At 54.2% G+C, this 23,476-nt stretch overlaps 8 protein-coding genes across 8 annotated transcripts; 3 read left to right on the top strand and 5 right to left on the bottom strand.

The window, feature by feature from the left end:
* Positions 1–542: 542 nt before the first annotated feature.
* LY79DRAFT_510071 (basic region leucine zipper) lies at positions 543–2,160 on the top strand (the record flags this gene model as incomplete). Its single annotated transcript, XM_060554117.1, has 2 exons — positions 543–834; positions 1,628–2,160. 2 exons carry the CDS (start codon positions 543–545, stop codon positions 2,158–2,160), a joined length of 825 nt encoding a protein of 274 aa, XP_060416921.1.
* Positions 2,161–3,310: 1,150 nt separating this feature from the next.
* On the bottom strand, positions 3,311–3,859 carry LY79DRAFT_510074 (uncharacterized protein; the record flags this gene model as incomplete). The annotated part of the gene is made up of 1 exon (XM_060554119.1): positions 3,311–3,859. The coding sequence occupies one exon, from the start codon at positions 3,857–3,859 to the stop codon at positions 3,311–3,313; it is 549 nt and encodes a 182-aa protein (XP_060416920.1).
* A 748-nt stretch (positions 3,860–4,607) lies between these two features.
* LY79DRAFT_588178 (uncharacterized protein) lies at positions 4,608–5,762 on the bottom strand (the record flags this gene model as incomplete). Its single annotated transcript, XM_060560882.1, has 2 exons — positions 4,608–5,476; positions 5,543–5,762. 2 exons carry the CDS (start codon positions 5,760–5,762, stop codon positions 4,608–4,610), a joined length of 1,089 nt encoding a protein of 362 aa, XP_060416919.1.
* Positions 5,763–7,636: 1,874 nt separating this feature from the next.
* LY79DRAFT_73717 (aminotransferase class I and II) lies at positions 7,637–10,190 on the top strand. Its single transcript, XM_060565098.1, has 7 exons — positions 7,637–8,082; positions 8,393–8,868; positions 8,924–9,287; positions 9,341–9,353; positions 9,404–9,527; positions 9,583–9,662; positions 9,716–10,190. The coding sequence occupies exons 1-7, from the start codon at positions 7,995–7,997 to the stop codon at positions 9,966–9,968; spliced, it is 1,398 nt and encodes a 465-aa protein (XP_060416918.1). The 5' UTR covers positions 7,637–7,994; the 3' UTR covers positions 9,969–10,190.
* A 4-nt stretch (positions 10,191–10,194) lies between these two features.
* Positions 10,195–14,994, bottom strand: LY79DRAFT_545057 (UBA/TS-N domain-containing protein). Its single transcript, XM_060557151.1, has 6 exons — positions 14,970–14,994; positions 14,784–14,904; positions 14,534–14,704; positions 14,297–14,448; positions 10,750–14,235; positions 10,195–10,684 (listed from the first exon to the last, which is right to left on the bottom strand). Exons 3-6 carry the CDS (start codon positions 14,556–14,558, stop codon positions 10,655–10,657), a joined length of 3,693 nt encoding a protein of 1,230 aa, XP_060416917.1. The 5' UTR covers positions 14,559–14,704; positions 14,784–14,904; positions 14,970–14,994; the 3' UTR covers positions 10,195–10,654.
* Positions 14,995–15,330: 336 nt separating this feature from the next.
* Positions 15,331–17,709, bottom strand: LY79DRAFT_545053 (tubulin alpha-B chain). The gene is made up of 7 exons (XM_060557150.1): positions 17,380–17,709; positions 17,179–17,219; positions 17,024–17,050; positions 16,888–16,963; positions 16,294–16,824; positions 15,811–16,234; positions 15,331–15,751 (listed from the first exon to the last, which is right to left on the bottom strand). Exons 1-7 carry the CDS (start codon positions 17,402–17,404, stop codon positions 15,523–15,525), a joined length of 1,353 nt encoding a protein of 450 aa, XP_060416916.1. The 5' UTR covers positions 17,405–17,709; the 3' UTR covers positions 15,331–15,522.
* A 1,273-nt stretch (positions 17,710–18,982) lies between these two features.
* Positions 18,983–19,760, top strand: LY79DRAFT_667504 (uncharacterized protein; the record flags this gene model as incomplete). Its single annotated transcript, XM_060563389.1, has 2 exons — positions 18,983–19,276; positions 19,329–19,760. The coding sequence occupies 2 exons, from the start codon at positions 18,983–18,985 to the stop codon at positions 19,758–19,760; spliced, it is 726 nt and encodes a 241-aa protein (XP_060416915.1).
* A 333-nt stretch (positions 19,761–20,093) lies between these two features.
* LY79DRAFT_510032 (uncharacterized protein) lies at positions 20,094–21,489 on the bottom strand (the record flags this gene model as incomplete). The annotated part of the gene is made up of 3 exons (XM_060554113.1): positions 20,094–20,615; positions 20,670–21,020; positions 21,136–21,489. 3 exons carry the CDS (start codon positions 21,487–21,489, stop codon positions 20,094–20,096), a joined length of 1,227 nt encoding a protein of 408 aa, XP_060416914.1.
* Between the last annotated feature and the right edge of the window lie 1,987 nt (positions 21,490–23,476).

Here is a 23,476-nt window from a genome sequence, read left to right as displayed (position 1 = left end):
GGGTCCGTAACCTGGCGCCTCCAAACAAAGGCTTCATTCTCGCTCAACTCGACTCCTCTTCCCCCATCTCATCCACTTCACCCTGAACTACTCAGCAGTCCAACCCGTAACTGAGACGAACCTCGCCTTCACGAACCAGCCAGTCATCGACGCAATCATCTGACCGGCACGCTCAGCATCTCACGCCCTCGCCCAGTTGTCGTCTGACATCTATCCGACCCGACGCCGGATTTACCCCTCCATCTTCGTTGACCTCAGTGACAAGAGGTTTGGAATCGATCCCGGTCCTCGAATCAACGCACTTTTTATTTATCTGCTTGGGGCTCCAGTACGACCACAAGTAGTCCACTTCCTCCAAACGCCATCGTTGCCGCCCTCGACCTTAAGGACCCAGCTTTCTACAATCACAAAACCACTCGACTACCTCGCTCTGGCGTCGACTTAGACGAAGCCCCTTCGCTCCGCTGCCTTCTTGTCTCCCTGACCGGAAGAACCCGATCTCGCAACATACCACAGCCTTCACCGGCCTCGGCCTCGCGATAATGTCGCCTTACACCAGCACTGGCGGTGGGCGTGCGCCCAACGTGTCTCGTTACCTGCGCGACCTTAACACCGTCAAGGAGCCTGCCGCTGCCGAAGAGAATTTCACCTTTGAGGAGGACCTCGCCATCTTCACCAACACTCAGTTTTTCGACTGCGAGACTGGCCAGCACACCGATTACCAGGCACCGGCCAAGAAGCCCCAGACCGCTGAACCCCAGGCTCCCTCCAGCGCCGTCACAGAAGAACTCACATCTCCCATTGGCGATTTCAATGTCGACTTTTCCATGCCAGGTGAGACGAGATTTTTTTTTGAATTTTTTCGTGCTTTGCGGCACCTTTCTGACGAGCCAAAATTACTGTTGCGAGTTTCTGTCTTCCCCAAACAAGCTATATATTTGTCGCTTGCTTTGCCGTTTGAATGCACTTCACAACAGCTCGTCTGCCTCCGTCTCTGGATGTCGCTTCACAAGACTCTTCAGTCAGCCCTCGCTGCCCAAGTGCCATCGGAATAATGGGAAACTTGTGGCAATTCACTATTCAAACTAGTCAAGCGACTTCTCTGAACTTTAACCCCAGCTTCCGGCGACCAACTGAACTTTCCTTCGGGGTCACAGCCAAGCCTGCGACCGACCGCCTTATCGCCAGCTAGCCTTCAAATCAGTCGTTTCTTACCCCACCCTGTTCATGCGCGGCCCATGTTTCATTTAGACCTCTTGATTGGGAGGTTCGGCTGCTGCTTTTTATGCAGGTTGCCGGCCTGCGTTGTTGAGGGAGAGGCGCGACTCCAGGATTGGGCTTACAAATTGCCCTGGGGATGGTGCAATACCTCGTGACTTATCGTCATCGACCCCAGCAGGGGGCAGGCAACGACCATGTGGGCAGCCGCCATCCGATACCGATTAAGCAAGTGCTATGGTCAACGGCGTTGCTATTCTGTCATTTAGGCTCGTCGATGCGATTGTTCCTCTGAACAAGCGCTATCCGCCCGTCTTCCCCTTCATCCTGCCGTCTCGCCGACGCCACGATGCCAGGAACTGACAAACTCCTGCATTGAACCCTCCATTCTGACCATGAACAATGACAGGTGAATTTAACTTTCAAGATTTTACCAACCCCTACCCTGCCTCGGGCGTCCCGTCCTTCGCCGAAGGCCTGGGCAACCTTCAACCTCTCCAGCCTAATCCTCAAACTACCTACGCACCGCCCCCCGTTTCCCAACACTATGGCGTCCCTACACCGAGGGCCTCCGAGACTATGACCCCGGAATCTCTAAATGGTGTCAGCAGAAACGGCCAGAACTTCGAGGAGCAGTCCCGTATCGCAGCTGAAGAAGACAAGCGCAGGAGAAACACCGCTGCTTCCGCCAGGTTCCGCATCAAGAAGAAGCAGCGTGAGCAGGCCCTGGAGAAGAGCGCCAAGGAGATGTCCGACAAGGTCTCCGCTCTTGAGCAGCGCATCAACCTCCTCGAAACCGAGAACCGCTGGCTCAAGAACCTCGTCATGGAGAAGAACGAGGGAAACGAAGACATCGCCGCCTTGCTGAGGGAGTTCCAGAACAAGCAACCCAAGTCGAACACGACATCCTTGGGTTCCGCCAAGGCGGAGGAGTCAAAGTAAATGGGAGGAGACTCTGTCACCAACAGGAGGCACAGCCCCTCGACGACTGATGTCTATACGTAATGCGTTTCATGTTCAAGACATTGGGGTTTTTGGCACCATCCGGAGTTTGATACTGCAGAGGGACGAAGAGACTACTGCGCGGGCGGGATCGCGGATGGGGACTAGAGAGAGGTGAAGAACGGGCGGGTTTATTGAGCGTCTCTGTTTTTGTTTGCTGGCTACATGTGATGGGACTTAAACATATACCTGCACGAACTCATGATTTGGGGATCGTGATAAGACTATGTCACAGCAATGAGTTATCTTGATGCGTTTGTTTACCCTACGTCTATTGACTATTACAACTCCTTCGTTCTTCTCATAAGAGATTGACAAGGCTCCGAGGCTCTGCCGTTGAAAGTGACTCAAATCTCAACATCCCGCAAGTCGAAGGCGTGATTCTGCCCTCGTAACATAAGAGTTCAACCACCCAATATGCGTAAGCCCCTGCCCCCGCCCCTTTATTCTGTTGGATATTGGACGGGTAAGCCATGGCAGTCGGTTTGAGTATCATTCAATGTCTATCCGTCCCTCGCTGGGAAAGGACCAGAACTGCGCGCCAAAAACCCGCGGATACGTGGCTCGGTCCGGATTACTGTGGGAGGGTTACATTTGCGGGACCATTGGCTGTTGGGCTTGGGGTTGCCGTGTCGTGTTGGACCGACTTCAAGAAGAAACATCAGAAGCGAAGGGGTTAGGACGGAAGAGAAAGAAGGAAAAGGGCCAAACACCGCTGTTCCATAACGACGCATTCTCTCCGCGAAGTGTTGGACCGGCTAAGACCCAAAGGATGGCATGGGATGGAACGGGACGGCCGTTCAACATGGGGCAAGATGGACAAGGAACATACGGGGCGGGGACTTGGGTTGGATCGTGCGCACACGGGACGAAGGAGGCTTGGAAAATGGAGACGCTTCATTTCCCTAAGTTCTTTCTGTTATCATACATAGTTCAAAGGAGTATTGCTCGGTCCTACCACCCTCGTCCCAGCCCTGAGAATCCTACAAGGCGTCCACTTTCTCGCATGTCGAAAGAATATTTTTCCAACTTCACCTCGTCCCGGATGAGTCTCGGGTTGCGATTCTTTTCAAATTCCTTTGTCAAGTTCTCAACCTCGGTCAGCTCCGTCCTCGGTGTCATTGCCCTCCCCTCTGAGACCCGCGAGACGGATCTGGTTCCTCTTCCCGAGGATCCTCAGCGTGTTGCGACGCTCGATCTCTGTCATCTCGCCCCAGTTGCTGATCCGTGACATGGTGCCGTCCTGGTTAACCACCAGGGGCCCCAAGTGGTTGAGCTTGGTCGAGGCGCCTTCGCCGCCGCTCATGTCGAGGGTGACGATGCCGTTGCCCCCGGCTGAGTTGCCCTCAGACGGGGGCTCGGGAAGCGGCGGCAGAGCAAGGGGCTGCTTCTGCTGAGCAGGCTCGGCGGCGCCCTGCGCTTGAGGCTGGTGCTGGCTAGAGTCGGTGTTGCTGATGTCCGCCGCGGGGGCGGGGGATGTCGTGTTTTCAGGGGCCTGTGACGTGCTTTGCGTTTGGTGGTGTTCTCGGTGGCCACCGTCCTCAACCTCTCGGTTCTGGGCGCCTTGACTGCCTCCTGCAGCACTCCCCGCCGCTGCCGCCAACCCATTTGTGGACCATGATGCTTCTTCTGTCACCATCTCCCCCATTGTCTTCGACAGGGGTGCCGATGATGTGCTCAGTCTTGTTGTTGTCGTGGTGGCGCGGACGGCGGCCAGGGCAGGTGATGGTCCGAATGATTGGCGGGACAGTATTCGGGGAGGCGCATACAGACGTGGGATGCCCCCAAGCCGTGGTCTCATTTGTAGTGATGTCTCGTATTTTGGCGGTTTCTATTGAGTAAGATTGAGCGAAGTTTTCAGGCCTTGGAAATCCGAGCTGGGGATTTATTGATGTTCACAAATGAGAGTGAAGTGGGTACCACCGGGCGTCTGTGAGCTGCCAAATGTGTAAAGTGACTTCTGGTATTTTCCAGACCCCCCATGCGTTCTTCCACTTGCCACTATCTCTCCTCAATAACGGACTCGTCCATTGCCTCAACACAAAGACCACAATTTAGTCTCAGCCTTCATACTCATCCATACTGGCGCGTTTCATTTGAAATATTATCATTTTCTCTATGCCTAGTACCTGTTTACTGCACTTGAAATGCTCTGATTCGGAAGGTACATCGGGCCGTGAGGTCCTTCCGATGGCGCGAGCCATGCACCTCTCTGTCTATGCCGGAAGACAAATCAGAAATCCTCCCATGGGTATCAAGTAGTGGCTTATACCACCTTGTTAAGAAACCACCAATCCGATCATATCCGCAACAACGCCATCGAAGCCCAATATGACTAACACGAGAAGAGAGGAGGAAAAAAGAGGGAGAGCTGCAGCTAGCCCCATCTAGCGATGACTCTCGCCACCTGTACGACGACGGTCAAGACGTCTGACCACAGCTCCGAGGACGACTTTTAGGATGCTGTCCGCCGTGAGCACGCCCCGGTTACCATGCTCCCAGGTGACAGTGTCAACCATGTCGCGAAGGTCACCGTCAACCCTATTCACGAGATCGTCGTCGAGCTCACGAAGCGCCTCGCGGGCACCGGGCTCATTGCCAACCTGGAAGAACTGCACGCCAACCTGGTGCATAGGGGCGTCGAGCTTGTCGAGCTTTTTAGCTACGGAGATAATGGTAGACTCAACATCGTCCGATGGTGCGCCGTCGGTGATGACGATGATATTAATAGGCTTCACGGCCTCGACATTAACATTTTTCTCGAGGAGCTGCATGTATGGTCGTAGGATGGCACTAAGACGCTGGCCGGTGGGTGTAGCACCGCAGGGACGGACAGTGGTGAAGATTTCCTGGACCGTCTCAGCACGGCGGATACCATAGTAACCACCGGCAGCCTTGCCTGCTCTCGCGTTGCCTCTGTCCGACGTCTTTTTGTTGAGGAAGTACAAGTCAATACCGTCATCGTCATGTGATGTGCAGATGGGTGTGATAGCGCGGAGGACATTTTGAACCTCGGGCCACGAGCGGCCGGCCATCGAACCCGAATCGTCGATAAGAAAGATGGTGTCAAAGGAGGATAGAAAGGCATAGGGGTCCTCCGGCGTCGAGACGCTCATGCCACCAGCGGACATGATGGAGTTGGCGTTAGACAGGGCAGGCGACAAGCTTCTGACGGGGCCACCCAGAGCCGCCAGGTAGTTGGCGCCAGACTGAGGGGCAACTGTCGCGGTATAGGCGGGGGGAGGCTGGTCAGGGGCTGGACGACAGTAAGAATTACTGGTTGGAGTTGGATGGGTTATCATTGTGTTTGGCGAAGACTTACAGTTGGCTTGTAGAGTCGCCGGAGGGTGGACGAAGGGGTTGTTGCGACGGATCATGCTGGACTGCGCGATGTTTTGGGGCTCCTGGGAAGATGGAGTCGACTTGCGGGATAGCTTATCCTTGAACGAACCGAAGAACGATTTGCACATTTCGGGGCTTTTGCGGTCGTCGAAGATGGACGATAGGGGGTATGCAGGAGCTAGGTCTTCGAAATGCGGCATCGTGAAAGGTAGAAGGAGAGGAGGAAGGAAGCTGCTGCTCGCAGTGAATTTGATATAAGAGGTAAAGTGGGGCCAGGGACTGTCGGAGAAGACGATATGTACCTAGCGGTACAATTGCTTTCGGAAAGAAGGTTTGTGGTGGAAATGGTGCTACGCAAACTTGAAAATCTTGTTCAGCCAGTCACTTTTGAATGGTGTTGGCCAAAGAGGTGTCCGGAGCGAGGTAGACTGGACTTGTGAGTTGCCAAACCCTAGACTTCGTATTGTGATCTGCTCCAACACCCTGGGTATTTTTCAATTGCTTTGGGGTGCTTTGTTCTTATAAGGATAGATTTTCAGACTCCTCTGGAAGTTTCAAATCTCCTCTTGTCAGCCCAAGGCGACGATATGTGAAGTTGATCTATGCAACTGAGATATCAGTGGCGTTCTCATTTTGGGGTTGTGGCTGAGCGGAACCTTGTGGATTAGGCGGCGTTGTGGCTAGCTCATCGATGCACAGCATTAGGCTGAGCAAGGCAGCCCCAGCCCCGGTCTGCCTCATCCGGGTGGTCTGCAGGTGGCCTGCCTTACTGGAAATTATGCGACATCTGAGTCCCTGGATGCCTTGCCTCTGACCTTACCGAATATGATCGCGTTTGTAGACTTCCTGAGCATGTTTCTGGTCAGACAGGGGCGGGTCACGTGTAAGGCGGCTTGGGACTGATGGATTCGTGGTGGCATCGTTTCTGATCTGCCTGCAACTTCGGCTGTGTTCCGTTTCCAGGGGCCGCGAATCTCACAAAGAAAAAAGGTGCGGGGTCGACATTTGGCGCTAGAGTCTCGGCACCCGGGGTTCCAACGAAGTCTGCCATACTGTGGACGATTCGATACTGGAAACAAACAAGCCGTAACTGAGGTCTGGAAAAGCCCCTGAACGTTGTCAATCCTGTTGCTGGGGTACGCCGACTCACGACGATAACTATTCGTAAAGCGTCCTGAAAGTTCCGGTACAATGCCGGACGGGGCCCGCCTTGGCCAGACTGCTCTGCCAATGGTTGCCCGCGATCGGACCAGGCGTTCAATGGCCCAGGTAAGCTGCGAAAGGGCGTTTTACACTTTGCTGTGCAAAATGCAAGGAAGATATGTGGCGTTCCTGGTGTCGAAGTAGTGTATGCTTGATCGAAGCAATGTTTCCCCGTGAGGTCGCCCTCTGCTCTGGACGAAGGGCGTCGCCTCCCTGCACTGATTGGGAACAATCTTGGAGCCAGGGACAAGCCAAACGAGGGCACGGAGATCCGCTTTGGGGCAGAACACTGAATCTAGTAGTAGACACCGCTTTTTTACGTGGTGTGGTGATACCAAACCGGATGGCCGACAAGGGGTAACGAGGGGCAGATGAGGGGCAATGAACGAACCGCACACAGAGCGTGAGAGGAACGAGGAGAGACACTCGCACTGACGTTGCGTTTGCTTTAATAAATGGGATACCGTACACGAACGAGCGAGCGCCACGCTGCTTTGCGCTGCCTCTCTGCATTTGCTCACTGAGTCTTGGGTGCTTTACTTTCTTATTTTGTTACCTGTAGCAGGGATCGACGTATAGACTCATTGGTCCTAAAAACGGCTCGGGCGGCACGAGGGCTGTCGGACTAGACTACAAACACAAACGCTGTTTGCTTCCATTTCCTTTCTGGACCTGTCCGATCTGCTTCGATCTCTCGTCTCGCCCTACCACGCCTTCAAGACTCGGTGACCGCCCGCGCAAATTCGTCGAGTGACAGTACCACGTTCATCTTCAACGAGAACGAAGGCAGCTTCCGAGCCTATCAGCGCCCCCATCGTGCCATACGAAACCCACAATTGGAAGAGCCTGCATGAGAGCTGCGTTCCCACCCAGCAGGGATTCCCAAGCCAACGTCAGGCCCCAAGTGCTGGTGACGAGAGGCCTTTGGCAGTTACCCAGTTTCCCTGTATAAGACGCGTTGTGTGCCCCTTGCTGCCTCACCTTGCAAAGATGAAGAGCGAATCTCCCCCCTCTTAGCTTCAAGCTTCACCGTCTCTTGCTTTCTTTCCCTCTTCACCTTCCCCAGGTTATTCCCCAGCCTGGTGAACAAACGGGGCGACCGACATTTCGCCGCCTACAAAACTCTGTTTCTCCAGCTGCCGCTTTCCGATCGAAGCATTAGGAGTTTCCGAACGTCAATTCTCAACCAAAATTAAGCGCTATTGACAGCCTAGGGCTAATAGAGCAAGATGTTCAACAACCGAAAGTTCTCGATCAACCGGCACACCGGTGTGCCCAAGCCCAGACGCTTTAGTATCGGCGAGATTGGAGGCAACGGTAAGAACCCTGTTCCCCTCCCTCTCTTCTATTCAACCCATCTGAGCTACATGGGCCGTGTCAATATCTCTTTCTTCTCTCAACCGTTTCCAATATTTGCAACCGAGAAGCGTAAATTCAGGGAGAGAAAAATATTGCCGCGTTGGTGTCGGTGCGGGGTAGAAGCTGAACCCAGGTCTAACGCTGACTGCGTGCCCCTCGTTCCCCACACAGCTCCAACACGGCCTCGATGACATTTCATGTCTTGGCTCTTTGGGGAACGGTGATGGCCTTGCTACCTATAGATCACGCTGACTTCTTCTTCCTCTAGAGGTCCAGTCCAAGACTCACAGACAGTTCCGTAACGCCCACGAGGGCCACCAGCCCCATGCTGGTCTTGATGCCAGCCGATCCTCCACCGGTGTCGTCTGGTGCACTGAGCGCGCCTCCGAGTATGGCTTCCTCGAGGACCCCGACTCTTGGGCCAATTTGGGTCAAGGTGCCCCTGAAGTCGAAGATGACATTGCCGGTTGCTTCCCTCGCCCCACTACCATCGACATCTCGATGGCCGGTCGCGAGTACGGCCCTACTGCGGGTATCAAGGAACTTCGCGAGGCTGTCGCTAACCTCTACAACGTCATGCACCGCGAGGGCAAGGACAGCAAGTACACCTGGGAGAACGTCGCTATTGTTCCCGGGGGTCGCGCCGGTCTGATTCGTATCGCTGCCGTTCTTGGCAACTCCTATCTCTCCTTCTTCTTGCCCGACTATACCGCCTACAACGAGATGCTGTCCCTCTTCAAGAATGTATGTATTCTTATTCAAAGCCGACATTGAGAACTGCCTGACGCCAGACCAACAGTTCTCTGCCATTCCCGTCCCTCTGTCCGAGGAGGACGGCTATCACATTCACCCCGACCGCATTGCTGAGGAGATTTCCCGTGGTTCCTCCGTCATCCTGACCTCGAACCCTCGTAACCCCACCGGTCGTGTCGTTGCCAACCCCGAGCTGGCCGAGATCCAAGACATCTGCCGTGGCCGCGCCACCTTCATCAGTGACGAGTTCTACTCTGGCTACAACTACACTAGCAACTGTGACGGCAACACTATCTCTGCTGCAGAGAACGTCGAGGACGTCGACGAGGACGATGTTCTCATCATCGATGGCTTGACCAAGCGCTTCAGACTCCCAGGCTGGCGTATCGCATGGATCCTGGGTCCCAAAGGTATGTAACTGTATTTCTAGATTGATTCAACATTTGCTAACAACGCTGCGCAGAGTACATCAAGGCGTGAGTTGCAGTGACACCAGATTAGCAATGATTGTATTGACACGTCCTAGTATCGGCTCCTGTGGTAGCTACCTTGATGGTGGCGCCAACCACCCTTTCCAGGAGGCGGCTGTTCCCATGCTCGACCCCACCCTGGTCAAGGCGGAGATGGTCTTCCTCCAGAAGCACTTCCGCGTACGTCCGGCTCTCGCTCTTTTTTTAAGATTGACACAATCTAACAACTACACAGGACAAGCGTGACTACGTCGTTCGCAGACTGCGCGAGATGGGTTTCATCATCAAATATGTCCCCGACTCGACTTTCTACCTGTGAGTTGTTCTCTGGAACACACCTTACACAAGCCAGGCTGACGGGTTTCTAGCTGGCTGAACCTCGAGGGTCTCCCTGGCCCGATTTCTGACGGTCTCAACTTCTTCCAGGCCTGTTTGGAGGAGAAGGTCATCGTCGTTCCTGGCATTTTCTTCGACCTGAACCCGTCGAGACGTCGTGATCTTTTCGATAGTCCTTGCCATCACTTTGTGCGTTTCTCGTACGGCCCCAGGATGGAGACCCTGAAGAAGGGCTGCGACGGCATCGAGCGTGTTGTCAACAAGTTCCGCAAGTCTTCCGACTAAATGCGGTGAGAGAATGGTCAGAGTTAGCCGTTTGGATGGAATCGACGATAAGGGTAAGCCAAGAAAAAACACGCCAAGGCGAGACCAATATTCCAATGTTCAGTACCTGCATGCATACACGCAGACAGCACAGATAATGCCGAAATGATCCACGCGCCAATAGGGTGACGTGTCCACACAATGAAGAATCGAAGATCAAGATTCACTGCATACGGTGCAGTTACAGTGTGCCTGTATGAATTGACATTTTCTACTATGTGAAAGTATCATTGCAATTATTTGGGGTAAAGGAAACAGGACCACAAACTCCACCAGCAAAAAATTCACCGATGGATATGAGGCAACCGCAAGATAAAAAAAACCCCATAAAACAAATTAAGTATGAAGTTAAAAGAGGATAAAATTGGCAACGTTGCTATGCTAGTGTTGTGTCAAACATGTACACCCTACATACACATATTAATTGCCAGGCCCGTCATAGTCCAAAGGAAAGCTGCGGTAGCCTGGCATAAGGGGGCGGGAAAGGATCTCGACAACTTGCAAGCATCAAGGTATCTCGTCTAGGCCAAGCGAGGAAAATCAAGACGCTTGCTAACATGGGGCTTTTTATACCGCTCTGCCTCGCCACAAGAAAAATTCAGTTGCGTGTCTGTTCTCTCATTCGATTCTTGGTCTCGCCGCCAACCTCACGACTGGCTTGCAAGATAGTTGGCAGCCTAAAAGAAACCCGTCAGTTCCATAAGTGCGATGGGAGACAATGCTTTTGGAGGCATCAACTTACCCTCTCCAAGTTGTAGTCATACTTCTCTAGAGCGAGGATGGCATCCTCTCTCGAGTAACCCATGCTAGTGAGGTTCTTCAGGATCGGATCATCGTGCTCGCCCGACTGGGTAAGAGCTCGGCCGGGGGCCGGACGAGTCTCTGCAGCCGGGGGAGAAAGAGCAGGAGCACTTGCGGTGGGGTTTGCATTGGCGTCGCTGGGCGAATCGAGACTGGCAAAAATGGCATCCCAGTCTTGCGCCTCAGAGGCTCCTGTACCTTTAGCTGATGCGCCTGCGTTGCCACCAGCGGCGGGGTTCGGCGGGACCGTTCCAAAGTCGTAGCTGCTCTCATGCCCAAACGCCGTGGACTCGGTCTTGGCCTGACTAGGTGGCGGGCTACTGTCGAAGACGGGATTGAAATCGTCCAGGCCGGACCTAGAGATCGTCTGGAAGTCGTCGTCGGCTGAGCCCTCCTTGGCATCCTCAAGGCCTTCGAATTCATCGTCAAGGTCGTCGAAAGACGATTTTGCCTTGGGTGCGGCAGGCTGTGCAGCTGAAGCCGCTGGTGCAACTTGAATTTCCGAGACCTCAGAGGTAGCAGTTACGGTAGCAGTTGGCTCGGACGCAGCCGCTTCCTCCACCACGGGAGCGGGAGGGGAAGAAGTAGCCTCCTTGTCCTCTTCGGGTGCTTCGGTCTTCTTTGCCTGAGGGGACGCTGGGGCGAAGTCGTCATCAAAACCTCCACCAAAGCCGCCGCCCTCGCTTGCAGTGTCTGAATCATCGTCTTCGCGGTCAAGCTCTGAGATGGGCGGAAACTCGGAATCGAAAGCTGAGGAGGATTTGTTTGCGTCAACACCAGAACCTACCGAGCTCTTGTGCGCACTGGTGAAGCTAGCAAAAGCATCATCAAAATCAGCCTTAGCATCGTTTGGACCCATGGCTGCAAACGGGTCAGAGTCAACCGCAGCCTTGTTGGGCGCAACTGCAACGTCGTTGCCCGAGGGCTTTGTATCGCCTTGGACTGCGGGCTCCTTATTGCTCGCGGTTGACGCTGAGTCCGTGCTCTGGCCTGTTGCCACGGGCTCGAGGGGAAAAGCTCCAGGCAGCGAGTTGGCCTGAGGAGTTTCGCTACCCTCAGCCCGAGAGGCGGGCGGCGAAACAGCCCGAGAGGAGCTGAGAGATTCGCTTGCGTCGGCAAACGGGAGGAAGCTCGAGCTGATTTGCCTAGACTCTGGAGGAGCGGGAGGCTCGGCTGTAAGGGTAGCTTGACGACTGACATTGGGTGATGTGGGTACGGGAGGTGTCGAGAACGAGCCCAAGCTAGTAGTCGACGCACCTGTGTGTTGCGGCTTGAAGGATGTGGCGGGTGGCGGAGTGCTGCTAGACCCGGCAGGAGGGAATGCTGGCCCAAAGACATCGTCAAAGGACTTGTCAACGCTGGAGGGCTTGACAGGCGGCGGCGACCCGAAAGAGCCCATGATGTCAGTACTGCCTGTTCTCCTAAAAAAGGGGTTGTTTCCACTGGCAGTCGATGGTGTAGGGCTTGCGACCTGAGCCGACGATGCGATCGGAGAGCTGGTGTTCGCCTGGCGAGAGAGCTCCTCGTTGTTCTTGGAAAGATCGCTCAGTTCAGTCTGAAGCTTGTCACGCTCACCCTCGGTAGTCGCCAACTGCTTCTTGTTGATAGCAACAAGTCCCTTTTGCTGCCGCGCTTCGGACCTGAGTTTCTCGGTTTGAGACTTGAGCTTGGCAATCTCGGCATTAAGAGTGCGGATCGTTTCCTTCAGCTTTGCGTTTTCTGCCTGGTCAGCCTGCAGTCCAAGGTAAACTTGCTGGTGTTGGGTCTGCAAGTCTCTGTAGGTGCCATCCAACGCCATGCACTCGGCCTGAAGCTTCTTTGTCTCGTTTCTCGAGTTGTTCAGTTGTACCTGAAGAGCCTCGACATCTTTAGCTTCCTTCTCGTACAAGGTACGGAGCTGCGCCAAGCGCTGCTCGAAGTTCTTCTTCTGGGAATTGGCTTGATTGAGCTCATTTTGCGTCGTAGTCCGCTGGCCTTGAACCTCCTGCATCTGCTTAGACAGCGAGCCAACCTGGTTGGACAGGTTCGCAAGCTCGGCAGTTTCGTTGGTTAGCTTCTTGCTGACCTCAGGATCGCCATCTCCCAGAAGGTCTTCGGATGCCGAGGGAGCGGGAGGCTTGCCAGAGTTTGAGTCTCCTGTAGGGTGTACAGTGAGTCCACGCCCAAAAGATGATGAAGGCACAAACGGCTTGAACTGAGTTCCAGTAGGCGAGGGTCGGATGGGAGAAGAAGGTGTCAGAACAGCCGAGCCCGAGCCGAACGGGTCGTTCGCATTTGAACCACCCGTCGACAGAGCAACCTGAGCAGGGGCTGGGGCAGGCGGTGTGTCAAGGCCAAATAAGTCATCAAGAGCAGACTTGGGAGCCGGAGGGGGTGCCGGGGCAGGTGGTTGAGGCTGGGGAGGAGCATCAAAAGGCGAGCCTGAGGTTTGGGGACGCGCCTGAGTCCGCATACTAGGCGGAATCAAGTTGGCGGGCACCGTCGTTGGAAGAGCAACTGAACCATCTCGTCTCATTCGCTGCTGCCGAATGAGGTACATGGCGACGGCAAAAGTATCTCTGTTCAAGCGGCCCTCAGAGTTGATGTCTGCGAGATCCCAGATCTGAGCCAAGGCGTCTTCTGGGAGGTTCGACTGGCTAAGAAAAGGAACAGCTTCCTCGCCGGTGATAAAACCCTTATGAGTCTTGTCCAGATCGTTGTAAAGTACATCGAAACGTGCCTTGTCCTCGGGAGTGATGAGCCAGTCGCTTGCGGGGGTGCCAGTTGTTTGCGCTGTAATAGGTGGCCGTCCAAGGGGACTCCCGGCACGGAATTGGGCTGAGCCGCTGAGTTGCCTAGGAATGGCAGAAATGGGCCCGGTGCCAGTGGGCGATTGTCTAGGTGCGGTAGGCCCGCGCCGAGTTGCAGCCTCGTACAGAGCCGCTGGGAGGATATTAGGAAGGCCTCTGAGAGCGCCCGTTTTCATGGATGTGAGGAGATGCATAGCAATGACGAACTCGGTCAAGACTAGAGCGCCACGCTGCTCAGTGTCGGCCAGTTGCCAGATTCTCCCAAGCACCTCGGTCGGTAGTCCTGACTTTTCGAAGATGGATTTGGCTGCGTCACCGGGTAGGAGGTTGCCCGCCTGTAACGGTTGGCGTTCAAACAACCCGGCATATTGACTAACTTTCTCGGGTGTCAGGGGCGGGATTCTGATGGGACCTCCACCGGTACTTTGGGCTTGCAGAGGAACGGCGGGAGGGGCGGTGGGAGACGTAAGACCGGCCGGAGGAGGCATGCCATCGAAGCGGGGCAGCGGTCCCGGTTGGAGGGCTATCTCGGTAGTTGGCTCACGTCCAGCTTGCGCATGGCCGATGAGCCTCAACACAAGTCCGAAGCCTGCTGGGGTCAGAAAGCCCCGGTTCTCCTTATCTGCAATTTGCCATATCTGTCATCGTCTGCATCAGCTACTATGGCTGACTCGGGAAGTTCGTGGTATTTGTCCTTACCTCTCCAAGTACTCTAGAATCCAACCGAGTCTTCTCAAAGAACTTAACGGCGGTTTCGCCAGTAACGACACCTACACTTTCGGTATCGGCTTGGCGGAATAGTTGGCCATAAATACGTTTCTCTTCAGGGGTTAGGTTGAGGTTCGGCGCCGCTGTGGGACGACTGTCGTCAGCACCTCATCCTCTTGTATATCCTGCACGCGCAGGCACCTTGTTTATTTCAAGATAGCAACTTACCCGCATCAACACCCTCGGCGGACATGTTGGAGGCTTCGAGATCCGTGTAGCAGGAGTTTTCGTGCTGCGCAGGTTGGTGTGATGTTGGGTATAGGCGATTGGGGAGAGATCAGTTGTCGTCGGTCGGGTTTGATACAGCCTCTGGGGGGCTGGGGGTGATCGACAGTGAGTCTGTTACCGGGAAACAATAGATTAGAATCAATAGTCAATCACAGTCAGGTACGAGGAGATGATCCAGATGGTAACCTACTTCGTGCACAGATGCTGTGCCCGGCCCTTTGATCCCAGAGAGAGTTGTGAAGAAGGAAACTTGCGTTTGGACGTTGGTTCCGTAGTGAAGTAGGTAGATCGACGGGTGTGTCGGTTGGTCTCTGCCGGAGAAGGTCGTCAGGCTGGCCAATTCGCAATGGAAGCCAAGCCACCTACAGCCACCTACCTAGGTACCCTGAAGTGGTACGTACCTCTTATTCTGCTATGGTTTGATAAACGGGGCCCATAATAAGCTCTGGCGACCTTCCCACTGTATTCCTAGTCAGCATGCACCCGACTCCTACCTAGGTATGCTTCGTACTCAGGACGTTCCTTTATGACCAACACCATTTACGGAAACAGAGTCCAATATGAAGGAAAGACATGGGCTTCTTCAACAAATCTGGTGCATCGTCTGCAAAACTGTTCTTTTTTCTCTCTCTCTGTTTTTTGTATAGTTTTAGCACAACGTACGTAAATCGCATACATGACAAAACTCTTATTTGGGCAATATGGAGTGCGACGAGGTACACAGCATACAATTTGGAACTTGATTGATTCATCCCCGTAGCATTAAAGTTGGCTATCTTTTCTGACTCTAACAACTGAAGTAAACACGCCTTTGGCCCCAGAGGACTGCTTCAACGCAAAGATCCGTGACATCGGAGCCAGCGCCCCAAGAAGAATCGAGGTGTTGCATCGCAACTTAATCCGCATCCAATCGCCAGGATATACACCTCTTAGTACTCTGCCTCAAGACCCTCCTCGCCCTCGAGAGAGTCGGCTGCAACCTCCTCGTAATCGCGCTCCAGTGCAGCAAGATCCTCACGAGCCTCGGAGAATTCACCCTCCTCCATACCCTCACCGACATACCAGTGGACGAAGGCACGCTTGGAGTACATGAGGTCGAACTTGGTCGACAGAGCGGACCAAGCCTCGGCAATGGCTGTGGTGTTAGAGAGCATGCACCTATTAACTTCGTTAGCAAAACATCTTTGGCATGTTCAAATAGCACGGCCAGAACTTACACAGCACGGCTGACCTTGGCGAGGTCACCGTTGGGCACCATCTGGGGAGCCTGGTAGCAGATACCGAGCTTGAAGCCAGTAGGGCACCAGTCGACGAACTGAATGGTGCGCTTGGTCTTGAGAGTCGCGACAGCGGCGTGGGCATCGTTGGGGACGACATCACCGCGGTACAGCAAGCAGGTGGCCATGTACTTGCCGTGGCGGGGGTCACACTTGACCATCTGATTGTTGGGCTCGAAGCATGACATCGTCATCTCCTGAACGGAGTTGGCCTCGTGGGCGGCCTTGGCGGCTGAGATCATAGGCGCGTAGGCGACGAGAGGGAAGTGGATACGGGGGTAGGGAACCAAGTTGGTCTGGAACTCGTTCAAATCGACATTGAGGGAACCATCGAAGCGGAGGGAGGCGGTGATGGAGGAAACGACTGCGTTCATTTGTTAATATACGAGCCTGGGTAGAAGTTGAAAAGAGGCTGAGGCTTACCCTGGGCAATCAAGCGGTTAAGGTTCTCGTAGTTGGGGCGCTCAAGACCCAGGTTACGACGGCAGATGTCGTAGATGGCCTCGTTGTCGACCATGAAGGAGCAGTCAGAATGCTCCAGGGTGGTGTGGGTAGTAAGAATAGAGTTGTAAGGCTCGACGACGGAGGTAGCGGTCTGAGGGGCGGGGTAGACACAGAACTCGAGCTTGCTCTTCTTGCCGTAGTCGACGGACAGGCGCTCCATAAGGAGAGCACCGAAACCAGAGCCAGTACCACCACCGAAGGAGTGGAATACGAGGAAGCCCTGGAGACCAACACAGTTGTCGGCGACGCGGCGGACCTTGTCGAGGACCTGGTCAATGAGCTCCTTGCCGACGGTGTAGTGGCCACGAGCGTAGTTGTTGGAAGCATCCTCCTTGCCAGTAATCATGTGCTCGGGATGGAAGAGACCACGGTAGGGGCCGGTGCGGACCTCGTCGACAACATTGGGCTCCAAATCGCAGTAGATGGCACGGGGGACGTACTTGCCCTGGCCTAGAAAATGGAATTGTATCAGCAAATGTATTAAGCTTCAGGGCTCGTCGGGCCAAACCATACCAGTCTCGGAGAAGAAGGTGCTGAAGCCATGGTCGGGGTCGGCCGCCTTACGCTCCTCGGTCAAGTATCCATCGGGCTGGCAGAGAGACGCTAGTTAGAATCCTAGGCATATAAGTGAAGCATGTAAATAGCTTACCTGGATACCGTGCTCGAGGCAGTAAAGCTACAGACAAGAAGAGGTTAGTCATCGAACCCAGAAGCAAGCGAAGCCGAACGAGTGTCGTCGGGACAGGTAGGTTCATGGCTCGACTCGGCGACGGTGTGGTATCGAGTAAACAGATGTAAACATACCTCCCAACAGGAGTTAGCGATCTGGCAACCAGCCTGGCCGACTAAATAAAAAAGTCAGTAAGTATGCAGAGATGAGTATCAGGTGTATCGTCGTGGTAGTTGAAGGCAATGACGGCAAACAAGCAACGGGTGGTCACGATGCGGTGAAGCACAGCAGCACGCGTGGGGTCAGGGGATCAAAACAAATGAGGGTGTGCTTACCGTTGATGCTGATGACCTCACGCATGATGGCGGTTGAGAGACGAGGGTGAAAAAGGCTAGCGACTGGAATAGGGAGCAGCAGCAAAGAGATGAGACTCGAGGAGGTGGAAAGCAAGCAAAAAAGTTGATTTCGCAGCTATCGCGAGAGGATGTCGGACAGGAGGTTGAAAAGGTTGGGTTAGGCCTGACAAAGTGCAGGGAAAGAATAATAGGTGCTGGGCGGCTCGTGCTTGTGTGTTTTCTGGCGGCGGCGGCGGCGGTGGTGGTGCTTGGTGCTGGCTGGCGCTTCCAAGACTGGAGACCTCAGGACGTAGAAGGACACTGTAGGTGAGGAGGGCAGGGTGGGGTACCAAATTTGGTGCGCCAGGGGCCGTGCAGCGAAGGTTTGTTGATATGAGCGGCCCCAAATTGGTAAGCGCATCGGCCCACGTCTGTTGTCAATGGCGAGACTGGCGAATGGTAGGACGCACACTGGGAGGCACCGGGGGTGTCTTATTGGCTCTCCTGCGGGGACTCGACAGGCACAGGGCCCTTCTTTCCGCTAGGAACCTCTAGCACTGTGAAAGCACTCTGCGGGACCGCCTGCCATTGGCGGGCAAGGTACACCGCACCTCGCTGGCCCGACCCATACCTACTAAGTACCAAAGAAAGCGGAAGAAAAGCAAAACACCCGCCTAGAAGGCCAGGACCCAAGGAAGCGCCGGGACGGTATCTTTAAGCCAAGTAACCCAATGCATCTTTTTGCGCCATGTACGTGTGCCCAAATCAAGACAAGAATAGGGTAGCGATGCAGGGAGGGATGAGCACAGTAAACACCCGCTGAAGAAAGAGTAGCCTCTCATCAAGTGAGCGAGATGAAGCTCTTGCAGGCGAGAAGCACAGACTGGCTAGTCTGATCTGGAATGTTGTTGCACATCGGATTTATGAGCCAGCTTAGGGTGATCTCCTCAAATATCAGCCAAATATTATTATCCAATAGGTTGTTAATCTCGGCCGAGGCTGTGCTTCTTCAAACCAGACCCAAGGCGACAACCCCAGCAGGTAAAAAAGGGGATCCGGTTCACTCCCCAAGGCTCTAGGATGCAGGAATACTAGTTTATGTAGTTTACATACCAACCAAGCTGTGGAAACGGACCCATCAGCGAACCGTGGCGGCGGGAACATTGCCTGCCGTGATTTCCAAAGATGTTTCTTGTTTCTTGTTTCATGGAAGCCTAAGGCCCAAGCCATCTACAGGCAGCACGATGTGTACCCGGAAGCACCTTGAGAGAAAGGGAGGAATGAACAGTGTGGAGGGCCAGGCAGCTTCAAAGTGCAGACCAGAACCGCCAATGCTAGCCAGCCCATTCAAACCCCTGTCTGTATCTCTTTGCCCACCTTCGCGAAGAGGTGGGTGCGTTGCCAAATGTAATGTACTCTGCACTACTCCCTAGCTTTACCCACCTTCATCAGACAGCTTCACCACACATGATTCCAGGTCACCATCAACACCAACAACAATTACTGTCCCCCATCCCGACACTAATTTAGGCAGGCGAATTTCTTCTTGATCTTAACGAAGAAAAAGAGAAAGAAAAAAAAGCTGAACGAAAGCGGCTTCGGCATGCGACTAATCTTCGCCACCGGCTTGATTCTGGCCTTCTGCCTAGACGTCGCCCACGCCAACACCGAAAAGGTCATCTTCCTCGGCCCAGACACGATGAACGTGCCGAATATGCCGCCGACCATTGAGGACCTTCGGCTGGATGTTCTCACACCTGATGATTGGACCAAGCGACTTGACCTAAAGGCTGCATTCCCGTCTGAGGACGCGCCCTCGGGAACGACCACTTGGTTACTGCTCAATGACCTTACTCGAGGCCAGCGTTACGAGCTGAGAGTTTGCTGGGCGGCCACAGTAAGACGAAAACTGCACGTGTCATCTGGCATCATATGCTCATTACAGACAGCAACCCACAACTTTCACACTCGATGTCTTTGAATTATCTACTGTGTGGGATACACCTGAGCTGATTTCGTCATTGGCGACCTACGCGTTTTCCCGCCAGCTAGAACAAGACAACTCTGACGCCGAGGACAAGCCAATGCAAAGAAAGACGCACGAGCATAGAGCTTCGCTGCTCTTTCTCCGAGTTCTGGCGACAGCTGATTACTTCACGGACAATGCCACACTCATCGCTCAAGCCGAGCCTGTCAGCGTTGACCTTATTCTCGACCCGTTCTTGCTGAATGCTTTACCACGGTCATTACTGCCCACCGTTGTTTATATCGTCGCCGTGGCGATCTTGGCTTGGTTTCTATCTAGACGCATTCTTGTTTGGATTCAACCTGTGCTCGCCGCAGAAGGCAAGTCCGCGGAAAAGAAGAAGAAGAGGCTATGAACACGAAACTACCGTATCGCGTCGCCTTCTCCGCGCATTCATGTTTTGCTCGAAACGTAAACAAATTCTAACGACAGGAAATCCACTGCGTACAAATGATACCATGATTTCTTGCACTTAACAGACACCCAACACTCGTCGCGCACCCCTGCCCAAAAGCAGCCAAGGATTCGAAGAGGGGATATTCAATCTAAGCGCCTTCTCAGTAGGCATGCTCTACATTTCCCTTGAGCATGTTTATCCATACATACAAGTGTCAGAGCTCAGACGCGGGAAAGACCTCGAAAATCGTGTCATGCTGTACCTTGCTCTGCAGGACCGTCTCAGCAGCGCTCAGTAGTGGTTGCCGTAATTAGGGGTCTGTTGAGACGGGTTGCTGCCGTATGATGCTTGACTTGGGTATCCTCCAGCAGGGGGGCCTTGAGGGGCGCCGCCGCCGTACGTTGCTGGGTTGTATCCTCCGTACTGTGGCTGCTGTTGGTGCTGCTGGTTTAGCGGCGCACCATAACTAGGCTGCTGGCCGTACGAAGGTCCACCAGCTGGCGGAGGCGGGTATGATTGAGAGTGTGACTGTTGAGCTGGCGCGCCGTACGAGGAATTGTGGTGAGGTTGGCCATGGTTCGGCGGAGGAGGGTATTGATTAGGCGGCGGAGGATATGACTGCTGTCCGTGGTTCTGGCCCTGATTCGTCGCTGGCGAGTGGTAGGAAGCACTTGATGGCGTAGACGAGTGCTGGTTGTGCGCAGAGGAACCAGGAGGCTGGTACGAAGTGGGAGGAGCCTGGCCGGTGTAACCGCCGCCCCCGCCGCCACCACCACCACCAGAAGCATTGTTAGAGTATCCGAAGTCATTGCCCTGGAAGCTGAAGTCAGTAATGGGCGCTGAATGCAATCATCCGCTCCAACATACACCGTGACTTTGCTTGCCGCCACCAAACATGTTGGCCACGCCTCCCATAAGGGAGCCGGCGAGGCCCCCATGTTGCTGTTGGTGGCCTGAGGACTGGCTACCATGGTAGTTTTGCTGTTGCGCCTGATGCGGCTTGTTCCCGCCCGCAAGCAGACTTGAAGCTAAAGAGCTGCCGATTTTGCCCAATGAACTCTTGCCTCCGCTGCTACTACCTCCCTGGCCGTTGCTATGCCCTCCAATGCCGCTCATCAACTGACTGGCGAGGCCCCCCAGGGGGCTAGAGCTGTTATGATTACCCGAGGAGCCGTGGTTCGAGTTCTTGCCTCCGAGAAGCGCGTTCATTGCCATGCTCTGAAAAGATGATCGAGTCAGCAACGGAGCATCAGTAGAACTCAAATGCGACAAATACCGCATAAAGGACCAAGATACGTGTGGGCAAAGAGGTAGAGAGCCGAGAGCAACATACTCCGAGTCCACGGTCTCCCGTCGGACCATCGATACCCCTCGTGCTTGTAGTGTCGGGGGGCAAAGAGGGGTTAACGGGCTCGAGAGTGCCATCGGCATGGCGCACCGTCTGGCTGCCGTCAGGATGAGTAATGACCTCGGGCTGCGGAACGCCATAAGGATGATCAGAGGGCTGAGAAGGCGTTGCGCCTGTGGGCGCGGCATCGGTCGGGGTCTCCCATTGCGATACGCCGGTAGAAAGCTGCACGAAGTAGTACTTCTTGCTCGAACCATCCCACTGGGCAATCCAGCCAGCAGGGAGATGTGGCGGGGCGAACGTGGGGCCCTCGGTGCCCGGTGAGGCTGGCCCTGCCATCGGAGAAAATATGGGAGTCGTCGAGTTACTAGGACGTGAGATAGGAAAGTCAGCACGCGCTGAGGGTGAGGATGCGGTGCGGAAGAATCGACAAGAGTTGGGCGTGTGATGTTGGATGCTAGAATTGGCGGGGGAGGATGCGGATGTAGGTATGTATGGATACTGCACTTTACGGATCGGTGGTGGACGTATTGGGCTACTACGTATCGGTGCAAGGTGGGTGCTCCAGGCCAAAGGCCAGGTCCAGGAGTCTAGGGTCTTATAAGGTTGTAGAAGGGTCCAGTGCTGCGCTCGAGAAAGGCTCGGACAAAGTGCAGCCACAATCAATACTGACACAGGCACAGACAGGCGCGTTGGTCTTGAAATGGGCAGGAGCATCCCAGCATTGCGAGGGCTAAATGCTTGGCTATCCAATATTTATTTGGGAAATCGGCGTACGGACATGAAGTGGCTGAGATATCCGCCGTGAGGGCATGGACGCGCGGTAAAATTGCCCAACTCAACCAGGTTAGTATACCTTACCTGGCAGCATCGATCAGCTGGCCGAGTAGATATACCCAGTCCAGCAAGTCCGAGTGCTGCCGAAAGTACTTCTTTTCATAACAGCAGCCCAGATGGGCTTGGCCCCAGTTGGGCAACAAGCCGATGCCACCAGAGCAACCGAGTCGATATAGATAGGTATTATCTCTTATGCCTTAGGTGAGGTTGGGTGGGTAAGAGTTAGGCGCTGGTGGGCGCTGGTGGGGTCAGGTTTGACAAGGACAAGTCTGTCTATGAAGATGAGATGCAATGCGACTAAAATGCGCCTCCTAATCCCCTCGTTAGCCTTATAGATGATCAATCCCAATCGAGAATGAAAGAGTCAGACGACAGACTTTGTACGCGAAGTCCTTCTTCACTGCCTGCTTTCGTGATGACGAACACCTGGCACAGCCACAGCAGAGTCGCTGAAGTTACCGAGCCACCTTCTTTCTGCTTGGGCTGTCTGTGGTGGGCGGCCTCTGGCGGTCTCGCTGGGGCACTGGCAGGCGGACCGCGCCCCAGCCACCGGCCTTGGCCAACCCAGAGCTTCATCATCCATGTATCCGTATCAGCCACAAGTAGAAGAAATCACGTATAGCTCCAGAGGCTACCCAGACCTAGGGGGGTAGCAAGTAAATAGCCAGTCGCTTGGAAGTTGTGAACGTCGGAAGCCCCTATTACTCGTGCCCTTTGGCATCTACCGTATTTTGGGTTGTGTTGCACATTCAATTTGTCCCACCTCTAATCAGAAATAAAGTATGTGCCGACCGAGCGGCTACGAACGACGTTGGGCAGGCCCTCATTACTTGCCCTTCACTGCCGCCTGTGTTGGGACGTAAATATATTATAGTGTATCGAGGCCTTCCAAATCGATATCCATGCCTCGGCCGTGTTCAGTTCGTAACCACGTCTACACAGGATGGTTCTAAATTGCCTTGTGCAGACAGACAGGCAGATGTATGAAGACTCATCGAGAGGCGGGAGCAACAACAGGAGCAGGAGTAGATGTGCGATGTTAGTAAACATAGAGGCGCGGCCCAGCAACCCTTGGCAATGCCCTTTTGACCTCGCCGACCCTCGGGTTGAGCAGGCAACTGCCACTGGCAAAAAGCAAGTCCATCATCAATGCTCTGGGCGTTGCTGAGAGATTACACCGATGAGGTCTCTATTTCACGAGGGTCATTCTACCCTCTTCCAGGACTACAGCCCACAGTACTGTGCGCGTGCACATTAGAACACTCGCATTCAGGCCGGGAACGACGTTGGCCCGGCAGAAGGGGCTTGTTAATCATGAACATGGGGAATGGCCCAATTGAAGTCATCATGATGAAAACACTCATAGGAGAATGAGCGGGCGAAACTCAAAGACGATGCTAAGAAGCACCGCCCGCATCGCAAACTGCAAGCCCTATAGAACAAACCCTGCGGTTCTAATAATTTCCGTTCCTGGCATTGTCATGTCTGC

Source organism: Colletotrichum navitas (assembly GCF_030913465.1).
Source record: "Colletotrichum navitas strain CBS 125086 chromosome Unknown LY79scaffold_13, whole genome shotgun sequence".
NCBI classification, from domain to species: Eukaryota; Fungi; Ascomycota; class Sordariomycetes; order Glomerellales; family Glomerellaceae; genus Colletotrichum; species Colletotrichum navitas.
This window is presented reverse-complemented; position numbering and strand designations above follow the sequence as displayed.

Bases quoted from the DNA above. Each gene is read 5' to 3' on its own strand.
- LY79DRAFT_73717 (XM_060565098.1), top strand. From the start codon at position 7,995: ATGTTCAACAACCGAAAGTTCTCGATCAACCGGCACACCGGTGTGCCC. The intron at 8,083-8,392 runs GTAAGAACCCTG...TTCTTCCTCTAG, and splicing joins CGGCGAGATTGGAGGCAACG to AGGTCCAGTCCAAGACTCAC. The intron at 9,528-9,582 runs GTACGTCCGGCT...ACAACTACACAG, and splicing joins TCCTCCAGAAGCACTTCCGC to GACAAGCGTGACTACGTCGT.
- LY79DRAFT_545057 (XM_060557151.1), bottom strand. From the start codon at position 14,558: ATGTCCGCCGAGGGTGTTGATGCGG. The intron at 14,236-14,296 runs GTAAGGACAAAT...AGACGATGACAG, and splicing joins ATTCTAGAGTACTTGGAGAG to ATATGGCAAATTGCAGATAA. The intron at 10,685-10,749 runs GTAAGTTGATGC...GGTTTCTTTTAG, and splicing joins ATGACTACAACTTGGAGAGG to GCTGCCAACTATCTTGCAAG.
- LY79DRAFT_545053 (XM_060557150.1), bottom strand. From the start codon at position 17,404: ATGCGTGAGGTCATCAGCATCAACG. The intron at 17,051-17,178 runs GTATGTTTACAT...TCTTGTCTGTAG, and splicing joins TCGCTAACTCCTGTTGGGAG to CTTTACTGCCTCGAGCACGG. The intron at 15,752-15,810 runs GTAAGTTCTGGC...CGAAGTTAATAG, and splicing joins GCCAAGGTCAGCCGTGCTGT to GTGCATGCTCTCTAACACCA.